We start from the raw sequence: 23,505 nt of genomic DNA, 5'->3' as shown, positions 1-23,505 counted from the left end.
GCTTTTTTTTAGAAGATTACAGACAAATCTGAAACCCTAACCCTGTTATATAAGGCTTTCTATGGGCTTAAGTGACTTATCCCAAATTAGGTTTGGGTCACCTAATCTAACCCAATTGGGTTCTAATTAATTAAGTAGTCCTTATGGGTTCCAATCAATTAATTAATTTATACTAGAAAAGCAATTGATAAGATCTAATGCAACCTTACATTTTTACCAAAATGCCCTTATGCACACTTATGAACCAGAAACTCAAATCCCTCAAAATAAATGTGTTTGCGTAAAATAGGAGCTCGAGTAGGGATCATTTGGACCCATAGGAAAATACTTGCTCCCTTAGAATCTAATTCAAAAGTTGATTCAACACTTCACTAAAAAGAATTAAATATATTCTAATATCTTATGAAACTACAACAAGTATAACTCATATCGTGCTCTACTATCTACTGCATACACACTCCTTACGAATTAGTGTTCGTAATATAATAAGGTAGTGTTATTAACTATCAAGATTACCTTTTCAATCTTTGAGTTATATATCCTCCTTATTATGTGATTAATTGACATACTTTATACCTGAGGAACATATGTCAAAATTTCACTAAAGGAATTACTATGACCATAGTTTTCTAATTCATATATTCTTTGGATCACCTAACGAGACACATTATCTCAATGTCATGAAATAAAAATCATAGTGTCTCTATTGAGAATATCTGTTATCACCAACTTTTATCAATAATGACTTAATTCAATATATGACCACTTTAGGGTTTCACTTATAAGTCAAAGTCTTTTATTGATTTTGGTACAAACTCAATACCTTCTAAAGGTTGAAAGTCCATGTGGTATTGTAGATTGGTGAATCATGACAATTGACAACCTTACATCATAATTTACCGTATGTTTTGTTTAGTGTGCATCATATACACTAGTGCACTCACAATGAGAAAACCATTTTGATGATTACGACAAATTATCCCTCCAATTATGATGTAATGCATTATAGTTTTAGATGGATTGCCCAAATCCATGAATTGACTGTGGACTGTTCATTACTTTATTGGATGGTCTATACAACTCCTAATGCACCCAAGTCATGCATAATGAAAATGATGTGAGTGTGTATGCTCATGTAACCAATTAATCCATATGGGGTAATAAAAGGGAAACCAAGAAATTTAGATAAATAATTTTATAAATAAATTTCAATCTGTTACATCATGTTATGCTTTTTAGAACTTAATCCCAACAATTTGTGCATCACTTTCTCACTTTTTCTATTTTTTTTATGGCTAACTAATTAGTCGACTAGTTAAACCAATAAGTTCATCCGTTGAACTAATAGGTCGATCGATTAAATTAAGCAGTTGATCGGTTCAAAAAAAAAAATTAACTAGTAGAAACTTGTCTCAATCGATTGAGTTGGTTGTTCGACTACTTGAGCTTCTTTTACCTAAAGGTCACTTTTTGCACATATTACCACCCAATGGCTAGTACTTGGTTTGATTGGTTAATCGATTAGATAATCTCAAACTATGTCTAATGGCTAGTTTGCATTTTTAGCTCTTATTTAAATGTTTCAAACATTTTGTACTCGCAAGGAAAAAGATTTAAATCATTTTTTCATATTATTTGAGCTTTGAGGGAGTGACACTTACTTTCAAACTTGCATACCTTTTTAATGCACTATTCAACCCTAGTTTTTTTGTATTCCATTTGAAGAAATATTGTAAGTCAAGAATCCTTTCTTCATTTTTATGTCTTGTGAGGATGCTTTGGAACCATAGTTTAAAGGGAATAGTTTAGATACTTTGTTTTGAAAAGTCTTATTATAAAAGGTCTTTGGAGTCATAATCGAGGAGGGTGCTTAAAGTCATAAGTTTAAGATGATTGATTGAAACCATAATTCAATGATAGAGTTTGAAGGTTTGGGTTGTAAGTTTTGCTAGTGAAACCCTCACTCAATTAAGAATTTGAGGAGAGTGGATATAAATCGGGTTGCACCAAACCACTATCAAAATTAATATTTATAATTTCTCTTCCATACTCTCTTTATTTTATATACAAATTGTTCTTCTACTATATTTGCTATATAATTGCATAATACCATTTTTCGCCTTCTCAATATTTAAATTTTCAAAAATTGACCATCCACTTATCCGATAGAGAAAGTTTAGGAAGATGTGTTAATAATTTCCCTTTGCTTAAATTTAATTTGAGGTTTCGTCCAAAATATTTGTTTTTTTTATTTGGCACATAAAAAGAATTTGACCCAATATTCCATTTTTAATATTAATATTAAAAAACTCAAAATAAGAAAAATTATAAAAGAATAATGTGACATAGGGGACAAGTTGAGGGTAGAACCGTCAATTGACACCAGGTTTTGGAAACCCTAAAATCGTCACCCTACAAACCCTAAACCTCTAAGTAGCAAACACTTCAGTCTTCCTTCTCTCTCTTGCTCTGGCCGCTGCTGGTAAGTCTACTCTTCTCTCGTCTCCGATTGGCTAGGGTTTTTGGCGCATTTTAACCTCAATATTGTTGCTTCATATGATCAGATCTTGGAAAACTGAAGTAAGGTGAAGTGAAGTGCTTCTTTGATCAGCAATGGCTCTGGTGAGTTGTTTTCAGATCTTGGTTTTATCTAGTTTCTGTTTGGTTCCTGTGAAAATTGTGAGGGAGGCATGGTGAAATAGTTTGATCGGGAAAAATGGGATGCACCCAATTACTGAAAATTTGTAAAGATAAAAGATTTGACCTGGATGTAGTTGTATTGGGCACAATTTAGCGAACTTATTTCATGGAAATTATGAAATTCAAAACTTTGGTATGGTTTGTTTTTCTTGATTTTCCCGCAATCAATCTGAACTCTTTTTTCATGTTTGGAAAATTAATCTGAGTCTACTTGAAATTAAGCTCAGGTTGGACATATTGTCAATTTGGCATAAGGGATCACGGCGAGGAAAGGGAAATTAGATTATTTGGCTGGGATTTGTCATATAATCTGGCGTCTAAATGACACGCATTAGCACCCAAAACTTCTACGGGAGTCCATGTTATTATAGCTTCAATCCTGACAAGTTGGATGCGACACAGTAGCATTATTTTACGCTGCACCTTCATTTGATTTGAAGTTGCATAAACTAGCTAATAGCAGTTGGTATTATCATAACATCTCTCTTTCATGTACTTCATAGAGTTTCTTGCATTACCTGGTCTGAGGGTTTTCAATTTCGATCTAAGTCATTGGGTGGTAGGGGGTTATTTTTTAATAAACTTCATATGTGGTATGCAAAATCAAAGGATTCAAGAGCTATATGATTAGGCAAATTGTTTGTATGGTTTATCTACTAAATTGGGTAATAATTCAGTCATATCCTTCAATTTATTCTTGCTTAAATATAATTTTATTATTAATATAATTTATAGGGATGTTCTTCCTAAATGATTCAATGTCTAGGAATAATGTTATTATTACTAATGTCAGTATTAATCATGAAATTGAGGTGGTGATTCTCGAAGATGAGGCGATTTTCCTTTAGTAACATGATGATTTAATCTGCTTGTAGGTTTTGCATGCTGGGAACACGAATAAAAATGCCTTCAAGGCACTCATTGCTGCTGAGTACAGCGGTGTCAAAGTTGAGCTTGTCAAGAATTTTGAGATGGGTGTATCAAATAAAAGTCCTGAATTTCTCAAGATGAACCCTATTGGAAAGGTATGTATCATATGCAAAAAGATGTATTTTTTTTGCCTTCAAGTTATGAAGTGGAGAAGGTCTGGATAACTGGAACAAGCCTATTGTTATGCAGGTTCCTGTCTTGGAAACACCTGATGGACCTGTATTTGAGAGCAATGCCATTGCGCGCTATGGTGAGATTTTGCATTCTGCTTCTGATCTTCTCTAGCTTGTGATGAAAGCTCATAGCTTAGTCTTTTATTTCTTGGTGCAGTTACTCGATTGAAGGCTGACAATCCTCTTTATGGCTCCACCTTGATTGAATATGTAAGGCATCTGGGATTTAACTTATATATGTGGTTTACACTTTGTTTAATTGCCAAGAAACTGAGGAAAAGAAAGGAGATAGCTTTTGAATTTTATATTTCATGTTATCCTGTTTTTCTAAAAATATAGAAGTTGTGCCTATACCATGGTCTATAGCTCTATAAGCTTCAGTTGAGTTGGGATTTTTGCCTTTTATTTTTTATTTTTGTTTTTTTTTGTTTTTGGTTTTTTTTTTTTTTTTTTTTGTTTCTGTTTTTGTTTTTCCTATATCCTCAATAATGAAAAATTGAAGATTAAAAATTTTCGTTTCCCTTGTCCTCTGCATTTTCTCATGGATCAAATAGGGCAAAAATGTTTGTCTATTATACTGGTTTGTTGTTTCAATTTATAATGCTAGTATCCTCAAGAAAAATTTTGATATGTTTTCCACCAAAATAGAGTTTCTTATGATGCTACCTTGTATAATTGGTTTTGGCAGGCTCATATTGAGCAATGGATTGATTTTGGATCATTGGAGATTGACGCCAATATTTTGCGTTGGTTCATCCCAAGAATTGGTTTTGCTGTATACCTTCCTCCGGTTGGTCAAACTGCCACTTTGTTCATTTATTTATTTGTACTTATTTCTTTTTTTTCTTTTCTCTTTTGTTCTAATGATTGGCAATAACTCACTTGTGTTTCCTTTATGTTCTCGTATTTTGAACAAAGGCTGAGGAAGCTGCAATTTCTGCATTGAAGAGAGCGTTAGGTGCCTTGAACACTCATCTTGCTTCAAACACTTACCTGGTGGGACACTCTGTGACATTGGCTGATATTATTATGACATGCAACTTGGTTATGGGATTTAGCCGGGTCATGACAAAGAGCTTTACCTCGGAGTTCCCACATGTTGAGAGATATTTCTGGACCATGGTTAATCAGCCAAATTTCCGCAAGATATTGGGTGAGGTGAAACAGGCAGAATCTGTTCCACCTGTTCAGTCAGCAAAGAAGCCTTCACAACCAAAAGAACCTAAGCACAAGGATGAGCCAAAAAAAGAGGCCAAAAAGGAGGCCAAAAAAGAACCAGTAAAGCCTAAAGTGGCAGAGGCTGCTGAGGAGGAAGAGGCACCCAAGCCAAAGCCAAAGAACCCTCTTGATCTGTTGCCTCCAAGTAAGATGGTATTGGATGACTGGAAGAGGCTTTATTCAAACACCAAGACCAACTTCCGTGAGGTTGCTATCAAAGGTATTTCCTTTTTTCTTTGTTTTATTTATGCTGCACACACAAAAATCTGCGCATATCCCTTTTTGCTTTCTACATATGGATGTCTTGTTAGTTTTTGTTTAGGTTGTGGTTGAAGTGTCTTTTTGGCCAATACCGGTATGATTATCCAGCATTTGACTTTCCCTTCAAGAATGTTCCACTGAAGATGCTGATACATTGGATTTCTGTAGTTTGAATATGGCATCTATATAATGCCCAGTATCAATAACCCTACTGCATAATACTTGTGTGCTCATGGGCATGCATTGAATGCAACACAGATGCATTTAATCCACTTTGTTGAAAGTTTGGGTTATCCTTAAGTTGGGGACTAAACTCACAACTGATTAATGAGTCAAAATCCGGCTTAGACCATGAAGGCAGTTCCTAGGGGTGGAAGAGTTCGGTTTGTTGTGGAGTCAAAATCCTTTGAGATTTTGATTAATGAGTCAGGTGATAAACTGAGAGGGTGCATTTGGGAGAGAAGCAAAGGTATAACATCTTGGATCAGATTTGGGGACGTTAGTCTAGGTAGGTTGCTGGCCGGAGTTGAGTTTTGTTGCAGAGGCGGAGAGGATAAAGGCTGGGCCCATGCTTGGGAGGAGGAGGGTAGGAGTTACAGGCTGGAGAAACGGTTAAATGAGGCGGGAAGATTTATCTTTTGCTCGGTCCGTGATGTAGAGGCAAAACGCTTTTGCTTAATCTTCCCAGAAGGGAAGGGGCTGTCAGACGGGTGGAATATTTTGGCAGAGAAGCTGAGAGAGGTGGGAGTAGTTCCCATTGGAAGCTTAAAGATTCCACTGTTTAGAGAGGTGCAGAAGAAGGAATTGGAACTAGAAACAAGGACCTATGCGGATGTAACAAAATCAAGAGTGGGTAAAATAGGAGATAAGGTTTGGTTGGAGGTGGGAAGGAGGGTGAAGCCAGAAAGAGTTGAGCTATTGGATCGATGTTTAGTGGGCAGGTGGGAAAATGGTGTGAATCTATCACTAGAGCTGGATTTTCTGAAGCATTGGGCGGGTCAAGCTTGGCTCCTAAAAGGTAATTTGAACATAGATGTTTTGGGAGGAGGGTGTTTGCTCTTTGTGTTTGAATGTTCAAGTGAGGCTGAGCGTGTCTTGTCGAGAGGGAAGAGAAGGGTGAAAGACAATGAATTAATTCTGGAAAAATGGCATCCGGAGGTGGGTTGCTTGGGTAATAAAGTCATGGTTAAAGAGGCTTGGGTGAGAGTGGTGGGCCTTCCCCTTCATCTATGGAGTTGAGAGGTATTTAAATTGATTGGGGATGGCTGTGGTGGTCTGATTAATGTGGATGAAGAAACGTTTTCTATGGCTAATCTTCAATGGGCTAGATTGTTGGTGAGGGTGAAAGGAAGGGATTTCCCTTCCTCAGTTCAGCTGGTGGAGGGATCAGGATGTTATTCAATCCAGCTGTGGTGGGAAGTCCAGCCCTGGTATTCTCAGGTGATGCCGGCGGGAAGCGGGTGCCGGAAAGGTGATACAGAGACTGAAGATGAGGAAGGGAGTGGGTTAGGTGACGTATGCAGAGGAAACGTGTTGGAGAAGGAGGCGCAGCTGGTGGAGCAGATGGGAATTCAGAGTGAGCCGCCCTGTGGAAGCTCCTCGAAAGGAGCTACAGTCTTCTCTATGGAGCCAGCTGCAAGGGGGCCTGGTGTGGAGGAGACGTATGGAGAGGATAGGCTAGTGAATAGGGGTCAGGGAGCAGGTAAAGGGGTCATAAGGGGTGGTGTTGGGTTGGGGCCTGCCGCCATTAAGGTTGGGCCTGATAATGGGGAGGCCCAGTTTAGAAGCTGGCATGGGGTAATGAAGTGCAGTCCAGAACGTGAGGAAGCCCAGTTGTTTGGGCCGGAGGAAGCAAAGCCCATTATATTAAAAGGATGGCAGATGGGCTGTGAGGAGAAGCCTTTTTATATCAAGGGTTCCTTAGTGGGCTGGGCAAGTTTGGCTGAGATGGGCTGTGGGCCCGCGAAAGAGGGGTTAAAAGGTATTAGGGCTTTCTCTCTCACTGACGAAGTGGAAATGGGAGCTAGGGCTACAGAGGAGGATTCGCGGGCTGGTGTTAGAGACGACGAGGGGGTCGCCTGTTGTCACGGAGGGGATCAGAGGGCTTCTGAGGATTCTTCAATGGTGTCGAGGGCACGGTTAACCGACGACGCTTTAGCAGCCGAGGCATCCAGGTATGAGTCAAATATTGAGGAGGTTGGGGGGGTTCGGGATTTCATTTCTTCTTCTTCTTCTTCTGGGTGCGAGAGGGCTTTGGTGGTGAGGGGCACTTCGGGATTAGACGAGAATGTTGTTGGTGGTGTTGGGTATCAAACTCCGTTGTGTGCAGTGATGAAAGATGGCAGCCCGTGGATGATGGACCCGGGGAAAGAAAAGTCTAAGGGCATTAATATGTCAGATGTTGTTGAGGTGATGCAAGAAAGAATGGATCTCGGGAATAAGTGGGATGAATGTAGTTTGGTGAAATTCAGTAAGGCATTGGGGTTCTCGACTGAAGGAGTTGAGGGGGAAATCCTACAGTTACTGCTAAAACTGAAATCCAGAAGAGACCAAGGCAAGAAAAAGGGAACTCTAGGATTGACTAGGTTTGATCGGGAGGTAAAAAAGCTAGAATGTTCAATTAATTATGATGGTGAGAGCAGAAAGAAAGGGTCGGTCAGAAGAGGAGGGGACAGAGCTTTGTGTATTAAATGAAATTAAAAATTCTATCATGGAATGTTCGTGGGGTGAATGACAGAAATAAGAGGAAACTAATTAAAGCCTTAATTAGATCCCAAAATGTGGATTTAGTCTGCCTTCAGGAGACTAAAATGACTGAGATGTCATTAGGGGTGGTTCGGAGCCTAGGGGTGGGGAGATTTCTGGAGTGGGGAGCTTTGGATGCTAGGGGAGCAGCTGGAGGGGTGGTAGTATTCTGGGATAACAGGGTGCTAGAGCTAATGGGACTGGAAGTGGGACTCTTTTCCATTTCCTGTCGTTTTAAGAATGTGGAAGATGGTTTCAGATGGACTTTCTCAGGTGTGTATGGCCCTACGCTGAAAAGATACAGAGAAGAATTTTGGGAAGAATTAGGGGCCATCCGTGGGCTATGGAATGACCCATGGTGTATTGGAGGTGACTTTAATATGATCAGGTTTCCGAATGAGAGAAGAAGAGGAGGCAGAGTGTCTTCTTCAATGAGAAGATTCTCGGAGGTGATTGATGAGCTGGAGTTGAGGGACCTCCCCCTTCAGGGGGGGCCGTTTACATGGAGTGGAGGTTTGAACAGCCAAACTATGTCAAGAATTGATCGCTTTCTGGTGACAGAGGACTGGGAGAGCTACTTTAACGGGGTGGTGCAGAGTACACTGTCCAGGCCAGTGTCGGATCATTTTCCCATCCTCTTGGACGGGGGAGGGGTGAGGAGGGGGCCTGTCCCCTTTAGGTTTGAAAATATGTGGCTTCAGGAGGAGGGATTTAAGGATTTGCTTGGCGGGTGGTGGCAAGGTTTAAGATTCAGTGGTTCCTTCAGTTTCATCCTTGCTGAGAAATTGAAGGCACTGAAAGTCATCCTAAAATCTTGGAACAAAGAGGTTTTTGGAAAGGTGGGAGTGAATAAGAAGTTGGCTTTGGATAAAGTGGATTTCTGGGATATTCAGGAGAAGGGCCGTGTTTTATCCATGGAGGAGCTGGAGGCTAGAAAGGAGGCAAAAGAGAACTTTGAAAAATGGGTTCTCTTGGAGGAAATTTCTTGGAGGCAAAAATCAAGAGAGGTGTGGTTGAAGGAGGGAGACAAAAATACTGGTTTTTTTCATAAGATGGCCAATTCTCATAGAAGGAAAAATTGCTTGTCTAAGATTAAGGTGAATGGAACTTGGTTAACAGAGGAGCAGGAAATTAAGGGAGGGGTGGTTGGAGCATTTAAGAATCTTTTGACTGATCCTGGTGAATGGCACCCATCTATGGATGGTTTGGCTTTTAATAGGATTGATGGTGAGGAGGCAGCCAGGTTGGAGGAGGTGTTTACAGAGGACGAGGTCTTTTCTGCTTTATCAGATATGAATGGAGACAAGGCTCCTGACCCAGACGGCTTCTCTCTCAGCTTTTGGCAATTTAGTTGGGAGTTTGTGAAAGTAGAGGTTATGGGCTTCTTTAAGGAATTCCATGAGCGTGGCAGATTCGTAAGGAGCCTTAATTCAACTTTTCTGGTCCTTATCCCTAAAAAGGCGGGTGCGGAGGATCTAAGGGATTTTAGACCAATAAGTTTGGTAGGGGGGTTGTATAAACTGTTGGCGAAAGTGTTAGCTAACAGACTCAAAAAGGTCATGGGAAAGGTGGTGTCTTCAACTCAAAATGCATTCGTTGAAGGTAGACAAATTCTTGATGCAGCCCTAATTGCCAATGAGGCAATTGACTCAATGCTGAAAAATAAGGAGAGCGGGGTGTTGTGTAAGTTGGATATAGAAAAGGCTTACGACCATCTAAACTGGAATTTCTTGTTGTCGGTTTTGCAAAGAATGGGATTTGGGGAGAGGTGGACTGGTTGGATATCTTGGTGTATTTCCACAGCAACTTTTTCGGTGTTAATCAATGGTACCCCAGAGGGTTTCTTCAATAGTTCAAGGGGTTTGCGTCAGGGAGATCCTCTTTCTCCTTATCTTTTTGTGATTGGGATGGAGGCTTTTAGTAGGCTTATTCATAGGGCTGTGAGAGGGGGTTTCCTTTCAGGATGCAGGATAAAAGGAAGAAGAGGCGATGGGGCGTTGGTTTCTCATTTGCTGTTCGCCGACGATACTCTAGTTTTTTGTGATTCATCCCAAGATGAGATGGCTTATTTGAGCTGGCTGTTGATGTGGTTTGAAGCCTTATCAGGATTGAGAATCAATTTGGATAAGAGCGAAATCTTGCCGGTTGGGAGAGTGGAGAATCTGGAGTTGTTGGCTCTTGAGGTTGGTTGTAAAGTGGGTAGGCTGCCAACTTCTTACTTGGGGATCCCTTTGGGGGCGAATCATAAGTCCGTGGCCGTTTGGGATGGAGTGGAAGAAAGGTTCCGGAAAAGGCTTGCCGTGTGGAAAAGGCAATTTATCTCTAAAGGCGGGAGAATGACCCTTATCCGAAGTACCTTGTCAAGTATGCCTATATATTTGATGTCGTTACTTCGAATTCCTAGAGCGGTTAGTTTAAGATTGGAAAGAATTCAAAGGGATTTTTTATGGGGAGGAGGAGCTTTGAAGAATAAGCCTCATCTAGTAAAATGGGATACAGTGTGTTTGGATAAGAGTAAGGGTGGTTTGGGAGTTAGACGTTTGTCTATTCTCAATAGGGCCCTTCTTTGTAAATGGAATTGGCGCTTTGCGAATGAAAGGGATAATCTATGGAGGCGTGTCATTAGTAGGAAGTTCGGGGAGGAAGATGGGGGGTGGTACTCTAAAGAGGTCAGGGAGGGCTTTGGAGTTGGTTTTTGGAAGGATATAAGGAAGGAAGGTGCTCTTTTGCAAAACAGGGTGGGTTTCTCTGTGGGGAATGGTAGAAGGGTGAAATTTTGGAAAGATAATTGGTGTGGGAACTCCACTCTCTGTAATTCATTCCCTTCTTTGTATGCCTTTGCATCTTATAAAGAGGCTTGGATAGAGGAGATGTGGGACCATTCTGGAGGTGAAGGGGTTTGGAGTCCAAGATTCTCTAGGCCCTTTAATGATTGGGAGGTGGAGGAGGTGGAGAGATTACTTGTGATAATTCGGGGGAGGAGGCTTAATCCTCTTGCGGAAGATTGTTGGTTGTGGAAAGAGACAAAGGATGGGATTTTCTCAGTTAAATCTCTTTATAGCATTTTAGATTCAAGAAGAGGTGTTCAATTCCCTATCAATATTATATGGAATCCTTGTGTGCCTACTAAGGTGGGTTTCTTTGCTTGGGAAGCTTTTTGGGGTAAGGTGTTAACTTTGGATCAATTCAAAAAGAGGGGTCGGTGTTTAGCCAACAGATGCTTTCTTTGCTGTGAGGAAGAAGAATCTATTGATCATATTCTTATTCAGTGCTCCAAGGCTAGAGTGTTATGGGAATTATTATTTACTCTTTTTGGTGTTTCTTGGGTCCTGCCTTATTCGGTTAGAGATACCCTTAGTGGGTGGAGTGGATTTAATATGGGCAAGAAGCGCATAAAGGTGTGGAAGGCTGCCCCTTCGTGTATCTTTTGGGCGGTGTGGAAGGAAAGAAATAGGATTGCCTTTGACAATGAGGAGCTATCGTTGAATAGGTTGAAAAATACTTTTGTTTGTAATCTTTGGGTGTGGTCTAAACCAGTTGTAAATGAAGGTTCTCTCTCTTTACTCGGTTTTTTTGATTGGCTAGGTGCTAGGTGAGGGCTGGTATTGTATTTCTGCTTCTTTTTGTGCCCTCGGGCGCCTCTTGTATACTCCCTGTATGCTTTTGGGCCTGTTTTTGGGGCTCCTTGCTAATTTATGCTTCTTTGTGTGTTTGCCAATCAAAAAAAAAACTCACAACATTTACTTCATATTTAAGGGAGCTTAATTAACATTTAGGTGTGTGTTCTTTTTATTTCTTTTTCTTTCCATGTTAGCATGGAATACCCCTCCTGGTGCTATTTTTTTCTTGGCTTTTGTTATCCTCTTTGCTTTCGGATAAATTAGTCTTTTATAAGAATAATTTCGAATGACTTCTTTGATGGGGGTGTGATGTGTGCTAGATGGATTTGTGTCTATGAGAGGATGTGTCTTGGAGTTTAATGTCTGACCTCCATCTCTCAGGACATGGGCTGGTCCTTCTTTACCCTAAATTGAAATGAAGTCTCTATAGATGACAGCCAATGCTGTATGGGAATGTAACTCATTTTAAATGCCCATGTAACAAAGAAACTGATTGAGAAATATCTCAAATTCTAGCAATGCAGAACCTGAGGGAGTGATATCATGTGCTCATTCTCGGTTTTCTTTATATAGGAAAGATCCTTGAAAATCAATTCACACAGATACATAAGAGGAAGGAAGCTAACACAATATATTTAAATTCAACTATTTTTTAAGAATTTAAAAAATATAAAATATTAAGATATCTAGCAGTTGGTTTTCTGGGATTTAGTGTTGTGGGGCTTTGATCTTAATGAATTTTAAGTTGTAAATTGGTAAAACACAAACAAGAATCCACTAGTGAGGATATTAATATTAGTTGAATCCTGTATTTGTTACTCATATAAGGATCCCTGCTATCAACTAAAAGTGTCATAACCACATGCCAGTTGCTGTTTTTGTTTTGATGTAGTGATTGCACTTCATTTTCATAGAAAAATAATATCATACTAGTACTCACAGAAACATCAAGACTTAAGAGTCCACATAATGTACCCATCTGGGTGCAGTCATGTAATACAAACATATGTATTTCTTTTATCATCAACTGAATTATACCATTCTGGTTTTGATCATCTTTCATTGTGGCATAAGAAGCTCTCATATTCTGGATGCAGTCATCCAATTGTACTAGCCTGAAGTTCATTCACAATTTGAATGTTTTGATGTAGGGTATTCAGTTTTGCATGTTCCATATGCTGTTTTCTTCATCCTCGTTCTCTTTTTATGGCAGGATTTTGGGACATGTATGATCCTGAGGGCTACTCTCTCTGGTTCTGCGATTACAAGTACAATGATGAGAATACTGTCTCATTTGTGACTTTGAACAAGGTGACTGGTTTCCTACAACGTATGGATTTGGCTCGTAAATATGCATTTGGGAAGATGCTGATAGTGGGATCTGAGGCACCATTCAAGGTGAAGGGGCTGTGGCTCTTCAGGGGGCAAGAAATTCCTCAATTTGTAATTGATGAATGCTATGACATGGAGCTATACGAGTGGAAGAAGGTTGACCTCAGTGATGAAGCTCAGAAGGAGCGTGTCAACCAGATGATTGAAGACCAGGAGCCATTTGAGGGAGAGGCACTACTGGATGCCAAGTGCTTCAAGTGATGAGATAATACACCATCCCAACTAAAGCGATCTGGTTAAAAAAGGATCATCAATTTTTTCTCTTCCTCTCTATTCCTAGTTTTGTGTTTCAAAACCGATTGATCTGTCTTTTTGTTTCATTACTACTAGTCTTAGTTTACTTCCATAGCTTGGTATGATGTTATGCTTTTTTGGTCTCGAGAGTCATGAGAAAAATGTATGTGTTCAAGCTTTTAATTTAAAATTTTCCTCACTGGACTTTTGCTTGCGAGTATTCATAGCTTCAATGATATTGAAATATTGACTCTAGTGGATCTAACTAACCCTAAGATTCTCGAGAAAATGTTGAAGGGACTCGGTGATGATCTTGAGATGGGGTGAGGCAGTGGCTCCACAGGATAATCTGAAATGGGAAGAGCTTTTGTCTGTTTCTTCACTTGGTGTGGTCTTTGAGCCTTTTTGTTGGGCTACTACCCTTTTATCTCATAGTGGGAAGTTGTTTAAGCCCCTTCTAGGTTGCTTCAGCTTTAAAACGAAGACAAAGTAGTAATTTTTTAGAGGAATAATTTTGGTATTGTAAAAGTTTGATTAAAGAAATTCATTCATAAGAGGGTTTTTAAAAATTTTTAATTTACTCGAAGTTGATTGTTGCAGGGGGGTTTGGATCCCGTAAAACGCTTAAAAAATTGAGATATCAAAAAAAAAATTTTGATTCAAAATATCAAGAATTTTTTTTTTGATTCAAAATTTGAAAATTCTTAAAATGATTTTTAGGGGTATTAATTAAATTTATATTTTTTTGAAAAAGATGTTTTTCTTTTATAATTTTTTTTTATTTTAAAAATAAAAAAATAGAAAATATATTCAAATAAGGCTTATATTGAAAAATAATAATTTTTAAAAAATATAGATATTAAAAAAAAAAATTCTAGAAAGTGTGTGCCACTATTTTTTCTCTCGGTTTGTTACTATTTTAAATAAAAAAAGGAAATATAAAATAATAATAAATAAATTTTAATTATAATTGACCTTTTTTGAAAACTGCCATTTGCTTTCATTTTCTATTCTTACTTCCATTTCCATTGATACCTCTGCTGTTCTCCCAGGAGATAAAGATGAAAATAAATCAAAATTTATTATTGAATTAAAAATAATTATAAATCAAAATTTGAAGATATCAAGGTTTTTTTTTTGTCTGTATGACCTTTCCATGTTTGACTTTTTTTTTAATATTTGTATATTTATTTATTAATTAAGTTTTTAATGGCAATAGGGTGGAGTAATGGCAGCTGTGGACCAGAGGCAGCTGCCAATCTTGAAACACCCCACCACAAATCTAACTGCAAAATTTTCAAATTTTATTTTTCATTTTTCATTTTTATTTTTTATTTTTGTTTCAAAATTTTCTAGGAAGAGAGAAAATGATGAGAGGGGCTTCAGGTTCAGGTTCAAGATGGAGATGTCTGCACTTTTTTCATATCATCTTCCCCACCATTTCTCTGCTACTCATTTCAGGTCTTTCTCCTTCTCTATCTTCAACTATTTTTGCTTTATTTATTTATTATTATTATTTATTTTTATTTTTTTAAAAATTTTGTTTCATGGCTGATCTAATGTAATATGTTGTTGTCTTATTTTTCATTAAATCTTGATTTCTCATTAAACCCACCTTGTTTGGACGCCTAGAAAGTTGGAAAAAACCCCATCCACTGAGACTGTATTCCTGTTTTCAATGGTTAAAATTGTTTGTTTGTTTGTTTTATTTGTTTTACTTCCTCATTGATCTAACGATACATGGTGCTGTACTATTTTCTCTTTGGTCAATTCCTTGATTTCCCCTTAAACCCACCTTGTTTGGATACTTAGAGAGCGTGGGAAAACCCTACCTTATTGCAAATTTGCAAGATTAAAATTTTTTATTTGTTTTTGTTTTTTTGTTTTCTTTGTTTGTTTCCCCTTCATTGCCGATTTAATGATACTACGATGTTTTATTATTATCTCTTTGGTCATTTCCTTGACTTCCCATTAAACCCTGGCTGTTTGGATGCCCAGAAAAAGGAAAACGCCGCCGCTCGCCACTTATTTATTTATTTATATTTTTTAAATTTGTCATGAAATAATTACGAAAATAGAGATTAGGGTTCATTATTGGGCTTATGATCCTATGATGTTGTATTCTTTTCTTTTTGGCTAGTTCATGATTTCACATCAAACCCTCCATGTTTGGAATTTAATTTTAACATATGTTTCGGTTTTTGCATAATAATCATGGAAATAGATTTTCATTTTTAAATTTGTAACTTTCTGAATGCCTATCATTCATTAATGTCAAGAAAGAGTGATTTCTTCTCAAATCTTGTCTGGTTGGATGCCAAGAAAATGTGTAAAAAGGGCACCCTTTATTATTATTTTTCATAACTTTGGATGAATAATTACATATGTGAAAGATTTGGTTTTTTTTTTCCCTTCTAGATTAATCAGTAAGCTCTGTAGCATTGACACTCGTAAAGAGAAGCATTGCCATTATAAAACATGAAGCTCTTCTAACATGCAGGGACACATTTTTGTTACTTATTAGACGTGTACTTGACTCTCCAAAGCCTTAAACACAACTACTTAGGGCATGTTATATCATTGGACTATCAGTGACTATATGTTTTAGCGCTTCTAACGCATCTGTTTTGACTGCTTTCAATTGAATCACACACGCTTTATTGTTGCAGTTATGGGTATTTGTTGCGTATTGCCAAGTCATGTGTAACAACTTCCCCACATTTCCTTGTCACTGCTGTCTTGAATGACTCATTTCTTAAGTTTATCTTCCCATGTAGGAAATCCTTTGAATCTCTTCTTTCATTGTAATGATTCTAAAACTGGCTTTTTTGGTAGCAGTGGAGGTCTCGCCTAAACATGATTACTTCCTAAAACCCACTGGATAGAGGCAAATTTAATTATGGGTCTCACTTACATTTGATTCATTCTTTTTGTGCTCAATGCACAAAATCTAGTGTTGTTTTTAGTTTTTTCCCCTCCTTCAATATTTGTTTGGTTGCTGATAAAATGATTTTGAATCTTTGGATTTTTCACTATTTAGGCCTCCCTGAGAAAACAAAAACCTCCACTCTGTGCAGTGTGATGAGGTGAGTTTCACATTTTAGAAACCAGAACAATGTAAAGCATGTGATTAGGATTTTAATTTCTTTTCTTTTCCTTAGTTTTCCCCACAAGCAAACATAATTTCAGTTTCTTTTATTTTCCTTAGTTTCCCCCACAATGAAACAGAGGGTAATTTCTTCTCTAACAAACTATCTAACAATTTCTGTGTCTTTGAAGGCTTGGCGGATGACCCATCAAATTCCAAAGATGTGAAGAAAGCTGAGAGACATGATACCCATGGTAACATGATCGGGATTAGGATAGTCATTATATGCCTTGGCCTGGTGGCAGGTGCTGCATTTTCTGTTTTCCTGTTCAAGATATGGCAAAAGAAAAAGAGAGAAGAGCAGCATGCCCGTCTTCTAAAGCTTTTTGAAGATGATGATGAGCTTGAAGTCGAACTTGGCATTCGAGATTGAGGTTCTTCCTTTGTTCATATAGGGGCTGTAATTTAGTTGATGCGAGTGTCTTCAGTCCTGCATAAAATTAGCTCTTTCTATCCATGGGACCTCCTTTTACATTGTCTTGAAATAGTAGTTAATTATTACCCTTCTATACTATTATGTGAATCACAATTCATCACAATTCATGATGGTTTTTTATACCTTGAAAATGAGTTTGTTTTCTGACGTTTATATTCCTAATGCTTGAATTATAGTGTTCTTTTTCTTCCTCCTTTCTCTACCTTTCCTAAAGATATGAGGGTGTATATTTTTTTTTCTTAATTTGTCTCGGTTCCTAGGTTTACCTTGTTATGAGATATCAATGAACTCCTCCTTTCACCTAACAAAATAGTGCATTTTCTGTGATGTTCCAAAGCCAGAGAATTTAGTTGTTCTATTACATGATAACAATATTAATAGATTAGATGTCTCTGTGCTGGATTAAAATAGGCCAAACTTGAAGCAAGGGTGAAGAGGCCAGGTGGAAGAATGAGAAGGGAAGGAGAACAAGGCACTATGATTGCTGGAAGCAACTAATTTCATCACTTCCACTAGTAAATTACTAATCACCTACCACTTACCATTCCTTTATCATTGTGGTTGTCTTTGTTATCATTATAACTATCAAAGAGTCACATTGATGTCAATCCTGTGCACTGTCACCTGTGCCACTGCCATTTTTCTATCATCACAGTTATTGCCACAATCCATTATCACCTCTGTAATTGATCACCTTTGTTGGTATAAGATTAAATACTTATACCGAATATATATTTTTGGTCTGCCGGAGCTCTAATTTTATTGATGAAGAATGCTGAATTTATACATGAACTTGTAACTTAAATGACATTAGAATAGCAGAAAATCAAGCTACTAGATGATGAACAACTACTTCCTATAAAATAGAAACCAAATCTTGACCAAATAAAAAGAAGAAAATATCTAGATGTTGCAGATTTTGCGCAAGACTCCAGCTGCAATATTCAAAATTCAAATTCCAGCAAATACTAAGTCAAAATTCAACACTCCTCCTTGACTTCGTAGATGCAAACTCCAAGTCTTGCACGTAGACACTCAAACCAAACTTCGAAAGGGGTCTGCTTCTTTAACACTTTTGTTGGCAATATGTTCAGAAAATATACTGCTCTACTTGCAGTTTTAGCCCAAAATTGTTTGCATTCCATTTCAAGGATGACATTTTTTGAGATCCACCAAACATTGTTTGCATTCCATTTCAAGGATGGCATTTTTTGAGATCCACCAACATCAGTATGCACCAGTTGCAGTTTTTGGGTTGCTCTCCAGGATATTTTCTTTGGAAAGGGAAGTTTAGTTTGCTTCCCATATTGACAAGTAGCACATATAGGAAGATCTTTTTCTAAGTCAGGAAGTCCTTCAGCTATTTGATTTTTCTTCATGTAGAGCACATCATCATGATGAAAGTGCTCGACCTTTCTGTCCCAAAACATTGTTGTGCTATCTTGTTGTAAAATAGCAGTATGCTCATCTTCCAGTAAATTCAAGGCAAAACTCTTGCCCTTCATTTTTATGTTGAACACCTCTTTGCCTTCAGCATCCTTGATAATGCAATTCCTATCTTCAAAATAAACTTTAAATTCTTTCTCAACGAGCTGTCCAACACTGAGTAAGTTTTGGTCAATGTCAGGCACAAACAAAACATCATAAATGAGTTTCAAACCTGTTTGGCTTTCGATAGCAACCGTTCCTTTGCCCTTCACTGGAATATACTCACCATTTCCAATTCTGACTTTGGAAATAATTGTTCTATCAAGTTCTCTAAAGAGATCTTGATTATTTGTCATGTGGTTTGTACAACCACTATCCACAAGCCAGCTTTTAGAGGTGCTTTTATTAGCAAAACACGTTGCTGCAAACAATTGCTCCTCCTGACAATAGTCAACTACTGCATTAGTTTCTTCCTGCTGTTGATTTTTGCAAATCCTCTCCACATGTCCTTGTTTACCACACTTGTTGCATTTCACATCTGGTCTCCACCAACATTTTTGTGGAGAATGATTTGTCTTCTTGCAATGAGGACAAGGTGGAAAAACTCCATTTTTCTGGTTGTTGCCACACGACTTGTTGTTGTTCACCTTTCCATTTTTATGGCCTGCATTTTTCTGCATTCTTGCTTGAAATGCTCCTTCTGCAGTATCTCCTTGTCTCATGAGTCTTCTTTGTTCCACAGCCTCCAAGGAATGTAATAATTCTGTCAAGCTAATAGTTGACAGATCTTTTGAATTCTCCAAAGAGGAAATTGTAGCTTCATATTTCTCAGGAAGTGTAACCAATATCTTTTGAACAATCTTCTCATTGGAAAATTCTTTTCCAAGCAGCCTAACTTTGTCTGCTATTGAAAGAAGTTGTGCAGCATAGTCTTTAACAGCATCAGACTCCCTCATTTTCTTCATTTCAAATTCTCGAATCAAGTTCATCACCTGCATGTTCTTGATTCTTTCATCTCCTTTGTATTCCTCCTTGAGATACTCCCAAATTTCTGCAGCTGAATCAATTTTCATGATTTTGATGAAAATTGATGGTGAAACTGCAGCAAACAAGCAAGCTTTCGCTTTAGCCTTTCTTGTCCTTCTTTCTTTATGCAACTTCATTTGAGCCACAGTTGGATTGGCTCCTAGGGGAGGAACTTCATAATTTTCTTCCACTGCTTCCCAAACATCAAGTGCTTGTAGATGAACTGTCATTCTAACAGCCCAAGTTTCATAATTGTCTCCATCAAGAATTGATGGTGCAACTGTGAGACTTGACTCTTCCATTGCTAAATGATTTTAGAAGGTGTTTGGGTTCACTCACCTCACTGGCCCCTCAAGATAACTATGGCTCTGATACCACTTTGTTGGTATAAGATTAAATACTTATACCGAATATATATTTTTGGTCTGCCGGAGCTCTAATTTTATTGATGAAGAATGCTGAATTTATACATGAACTTGTAACTTAAATGACATTAGAATAGCAGAAAATCAAGCTACTAGATGATGAACAACTACTTCCTATAAAATAGAAACCAAATCTTGACCAAATAAAAAGAAGAAAATATCTAGATGTTGCAGATTTTGTGCAAGACTCCAGCTGCAATATTCAAAATTCAAATTCCAGCAAATACTAAGTCAAAATTCAACAACCTTCATGCCAATATCATCCACCAAAAGCATCAATTCCATTACCACTGGTGAGCAAACCTTTCATCATCACCACCTAGTCATGGTTCTGATGTCATCTTGACTCCCAAGATCTCAATGGTTGCCTCAAATTCACTCTCCATGGATGAAATCCTGTCTCATATTGCTGAAATCTTCACCTAATGCCTCTCTTGGGGAACGTCAGCATAGCTTCTCCTTCACTGTTCTCTGTCCTTGTAGATTTTGTTTCTCTTCTTTCTCAATCTCTCACTAAAAGTAATTTTAGAGAAGCAAGACTAGCATCAAAATGGTGAATATGATTATTTTTGGTCTGGGAACAACAATTTCAACAGGCACTAGATGAAAATCATGCTTTTCCAAATATAGTAATCTCTTCTGGGTTTATCTTATTAAAAGTTTTTTTATTCAAACAGGTTTTCCTTTTTTGGATAGAATGTTTATTTTGAGGGATACTTTACTCTGTTGACATCTCTCCAGGTCAGGGGTTAAGGCTTTTGGTTCAATTGTATGACTGCCTATTGAAGAGGTTCTTTGGTCTTGGTCAACTTTTCTTTAATTTGACCAAACAAAAATTGAAAAAAGTTTGCAATATATACACACATATTAGGTGGATATCCATTGTTGTTTGAAATTTTTTACAATTGTATGATGGTCTTATGCATTGTTGTGAATAAAGTATTTATTGTATTCATTGTGTCCTTATCATGTAGCAGAATTCTTACCCTCTTTGGCAACTATGCTATGCATTTTGACTGGATAACTATCTCCCCAGTGCATTAGGAGATCAAAATTATTCTCTTTTTCAGTTTAATTTCTATTTCCTTAATTGATATTGATTGAGAGTCTTAACAAACAGGGAGACATGACCCAATACATAGAAAGTATTTAAGGAAGCCAACAATACAAAAACTGAAAACCAGAATATAGGAGGCAGAAACCAAGTGTTAACCCCTCCCCTTACTATTGAAAAAATTAAGAGAAGTTGAATTCTCAACCCCAAGAATTTGTTGACTAAACAAATGAAGCTTTAAGATTAATATCCTTCAACTCCAATGTGGAATGCTCCAAACCTGCAAAAATCCTAATATGCCACACTCCTTCCATATGCATTCAAGCAGATATAGAGGAGCCAACCTCCACAGCCTCCTTCCCATATCAATAGAACTACCATGCCAACAGAACAAAGAGTCTTTAGTGAATTGAGGATGAATCCAGAGAGAGAAGACCAACAACCTCAAATGATGCACAAATACACATTGTAGAGAAATATGGTTGGCTGTTGATTGGCATCCTCACTTTTTTTCTTTTTTTTTCTTTCTCTTCCCCCCTTAAAAATGTGCTGTGAAACCTTTTTGTCATCTTGCCAAAGATAAAGCATCATGCTGTTTGGTGTTCTCTAGAAAAGTTCATGCCTATGCTTTCTGGAATTTCTTTGGATCAAAGGATAAAAATGACTCCAAAACTAGGCAACCATGGCACAATCACTGTTTTTGAAGTTAATGTTCAACTAAAGACGGAGGGGGGAATGGGAGAAGAAACCCACTACTAGGAATTAAAAAGCTTATCTCCTCTCTTTTCCCAACCTGAATTCCCTATATTTTGTTGCACTAATCCTTGATTCCTCCCTGGTGCAGATCCCCAATCGGCAAACATGGCATTACCTAGACTGCCAAAGTTAGACCATCAGCATATAAAGTCTACAATATGTCGTTTGTCTTGTAATGAATTGAACTGAATGCATATGTCATGCGAGTTATGATTAGTTTATATGATCAACTTTTCTGCGACCTTTTTCGTGCCTCTGGATTTTTGACATTTTAAAGAGTTGTATCATCTTTTATCTTTCTCTCTTCTACAAAAAGTCCTAGAAACTCACAAACCCTACTTGGTACAAAAGCAAGAATCCTTGATTAGAGATTAGGAGCTTGCAGCCAAGCCTTTTTCCATTTATGAGAATTGATGTCAACATTCTTAAAACTAACACCAGTGCTGTTTTAATCACTTAATAATTGTCAACTAACTTTGTTTTGCATGTTTGAAATTTCTTTACTAATGTCCTTTCTCTAAGTAATATTGTGGAGGCCTTAAAATTGTCGTGTTAACACTTTATCTATTCACCAAGCAGATGGCTGAGAATGGCAGGGATCAATTCTCTCAAGCAATCAAGCAAACAAATCTAGCCGTTAGAATTGTTGTCAGTTGCTCGGTTGCTTCATCAGCACTGCAGATTGGGACAACTCTATTAAGAAGTTGTCTCCATATATAGTTTCTAAGTTGAGCAATTCCAATTTTTGAGTGTGAGGTGGGTAAACTTGCTGAACCTCAATGTAGAACTCTACCTATCCTCCTGGTCTGAAAAAAAATGATGCTTCATTTGTACAATTGATACTGATTTTTGGGGTCAATGTAGCACTTTATCTTCATGTGGTTCTCGTATATTCGTAACCTTTGTGAAGGTATATATTGTCCATGTGAATTGTTATCAAATGGGTTCTAGCCAATTTGGATGAGAGAGCATATTTGTACTTCTTCTGATAGTGGGGAGGAATGATGCCTGTATAGAGGGGGTTGGGTTCTTTATTTTGAAATCCCTTACCATGAATGTCTGATTGGGAGGGAGGCTATATGTCTTATAGATGGAATGCTATACTGAAATAGATTGAGGCCTTTAGGGAGGTTTATATGAATGTGAGGGGAGATGGGGTGGGGGTCATTTGAGAGTGAGTAATAGATGGAGAATTATGTAAAGGGAAAAGAACTTAACTATATGGTTAAAGACAGAATGAAGCTCTATTGTCATGATAAATAAATCTGCCATTGATATTCTGCAAGTGGTCTAGTTCTATGCGTTAGGGCACAGGAAGAAAGAAGAAAGAAGTCCCTTCAGTACACATTCTTGAATGAGAAAATATGTGGGCTACTGTTTTTTGCTGCTGGGTATTTGAATCTTCCATGTTATTTCATAGGGAACCAGCCCTTTGAGGAGTGAACCACTTTGGAGTTAGGACTAGTCTTATTAAAAGCAGAAAGGTGTTTTTCAAGCCAAGAAAAAAAAAAAAAAGTTAGGGTAAATTACTTAAATGGGAATGAAAATGTTAGGGTGGGGGAATGAAAATGTGGGGTCAAAATGAGCTTCAAACCTACTTCAATGGGAGGAACTTGAATCAAATTACTTAAAATTCAGCTTCACTTACGAATTTTTTTTTAAAAAAGGTAAAAAAATACATGTCATAGTCAGCTCCAATGTCAAGAGAAGTGGTCCAAAGTCTAGAGGGTTTATAACAGAAGCATTTTCATAGGTGTGGGACAATGAATTTTCAGAGCTTGTTACAGAAAAACAAATTTAGTCAAGTCCACTGTCCATTGGGCATATATGGTATAGAAAAGGGGGAACCTATAAAGCATCTTTTGTTATAATGCATGGCTACAAGGAAGCTCAAAGTGAGGTTTGTTTTTATAGGAATCATGTGTGATAAAATATTTTGGAAACTCATCATTTTGTTTC

The 23,505-nt window shown here is 37.7% G+C and overlaps 2 protein-coding genes and 1 long non-coding RNA gene across 3 annotated transcripts; all 3 read left to right on the top strand.

The window, feature by feature from the left end:
- The first annotated feature begins 2,335 nt into the window (after positions 1-2,335).
- LOC100246571 (elongation factor 1-gamma) lies at positions 2,336-13,528 on the top strand. The gene is made up of 8 exons (XM_002278720.5): positions 2,336-2,482; positions 2,565-2,622; positions 3,576-3,725; positions 3,820-3,880; positions 3,961-4,013; positions 4,492-4,593; positions 4,722-5,241; positions 12,861-13,528. The coding sequence occupies exons 2-8, from the start codon at positions 2,614-2,616 to the stop codon at positions 13,238-13,240; spliced, it is 1,275 nt and encodes a 424-aa protein (XP_002278756.2). The 5' UTR covers positions 2,336-2,482; positions 2,565-2,613; the 3' UTR covers positions 13,241-13,528.
- Positions 13,529-14,295: 767 nt separating this feature from the next.
- Positions 14,296-17,047, top strand: LOC100854818 (uncharacterized). The gene is made up of 2 exons (XM_003634559.3): positions 14,296-14,734; positions 16,553-17,047. The coding sequence occupies exons 1-2, from the start codon at positions 14,641-14,643 to the stop codon at positions 16,792-16,794; spliced, it is 336 nt and encodes a 111-aa protein (XP_003634607.1). The 5' UTR covers positions 14,296-14,640; the 3' UTR covers positions 16,795-17,047.
- A 221-nt stretch (positions 17,048-17,268) lies between these two features.
- LOC109121677 (uncharacterized) lies at positions 17,269-22,512 on the top strand. Its single transcript, XR_002028905.2, has 2 exons — positions 17,269-17,372; positions 22,126-22,512. It is a non-coding gene; the product is annotated as an uncharacterized LOC109121677 (long non-coding RNA).
- The last annotated feature ends 993 nt before the right edge of the window (positions 22,513-23,505 follow it).

The sequence above is a fragment of the Vitis vinifera genome, chromosome 18 (genome assembly GCF_030704535.1).
Source record: "Vitis vinifera cultivar Pinot Noir 40024 chromosome 18, ASM3070453v1".
Classification (NCBI taxonomy): domain Eukaryota; kingdom Viridiplantae; phylum Streptophyta; class Magnoliopsida; order Vitales; family Vitaceae; genus Vitis; species Vitis vinifera.
The sequence above is the reverse complement of the archived record's forward strand: the minus strand, read 5'-3'. Positions and strand labels throughout refer to the sequence as shown.

Coding starts and splice junctions, on each gene's coding strand:
- LOC100854818 (XM_003634559.3), top strand. CDS start 14,641: ATGATGAGAGGGGCTTCAGGTTCAGGTTCAAGATGGAGATGTCTGCAC. Junction 14,735..16,552: donor TTCTCTGCTACTCATTTCAG/GTCTTTCTCCTT, acceptor GTGTCTTTGAAG/GCTTGGCGGATGACCCATCA.
- LOC100246571 (XM_002278720.5), top strand. Junction 3,726..3,819: donor AGATGAACCCTATTGGAAAG/GTATGTATCATA, acceptor ATTGTTATGCAG/GTTCCTGTCTTGGAAACACC. Junction 5,242..12,860: donor CCGTGAGGTTGCTATCAAAG/GTATTTCCTTTT, acceptor TTTTTATGGCAG/GATTTTGGGACATGTATGAT.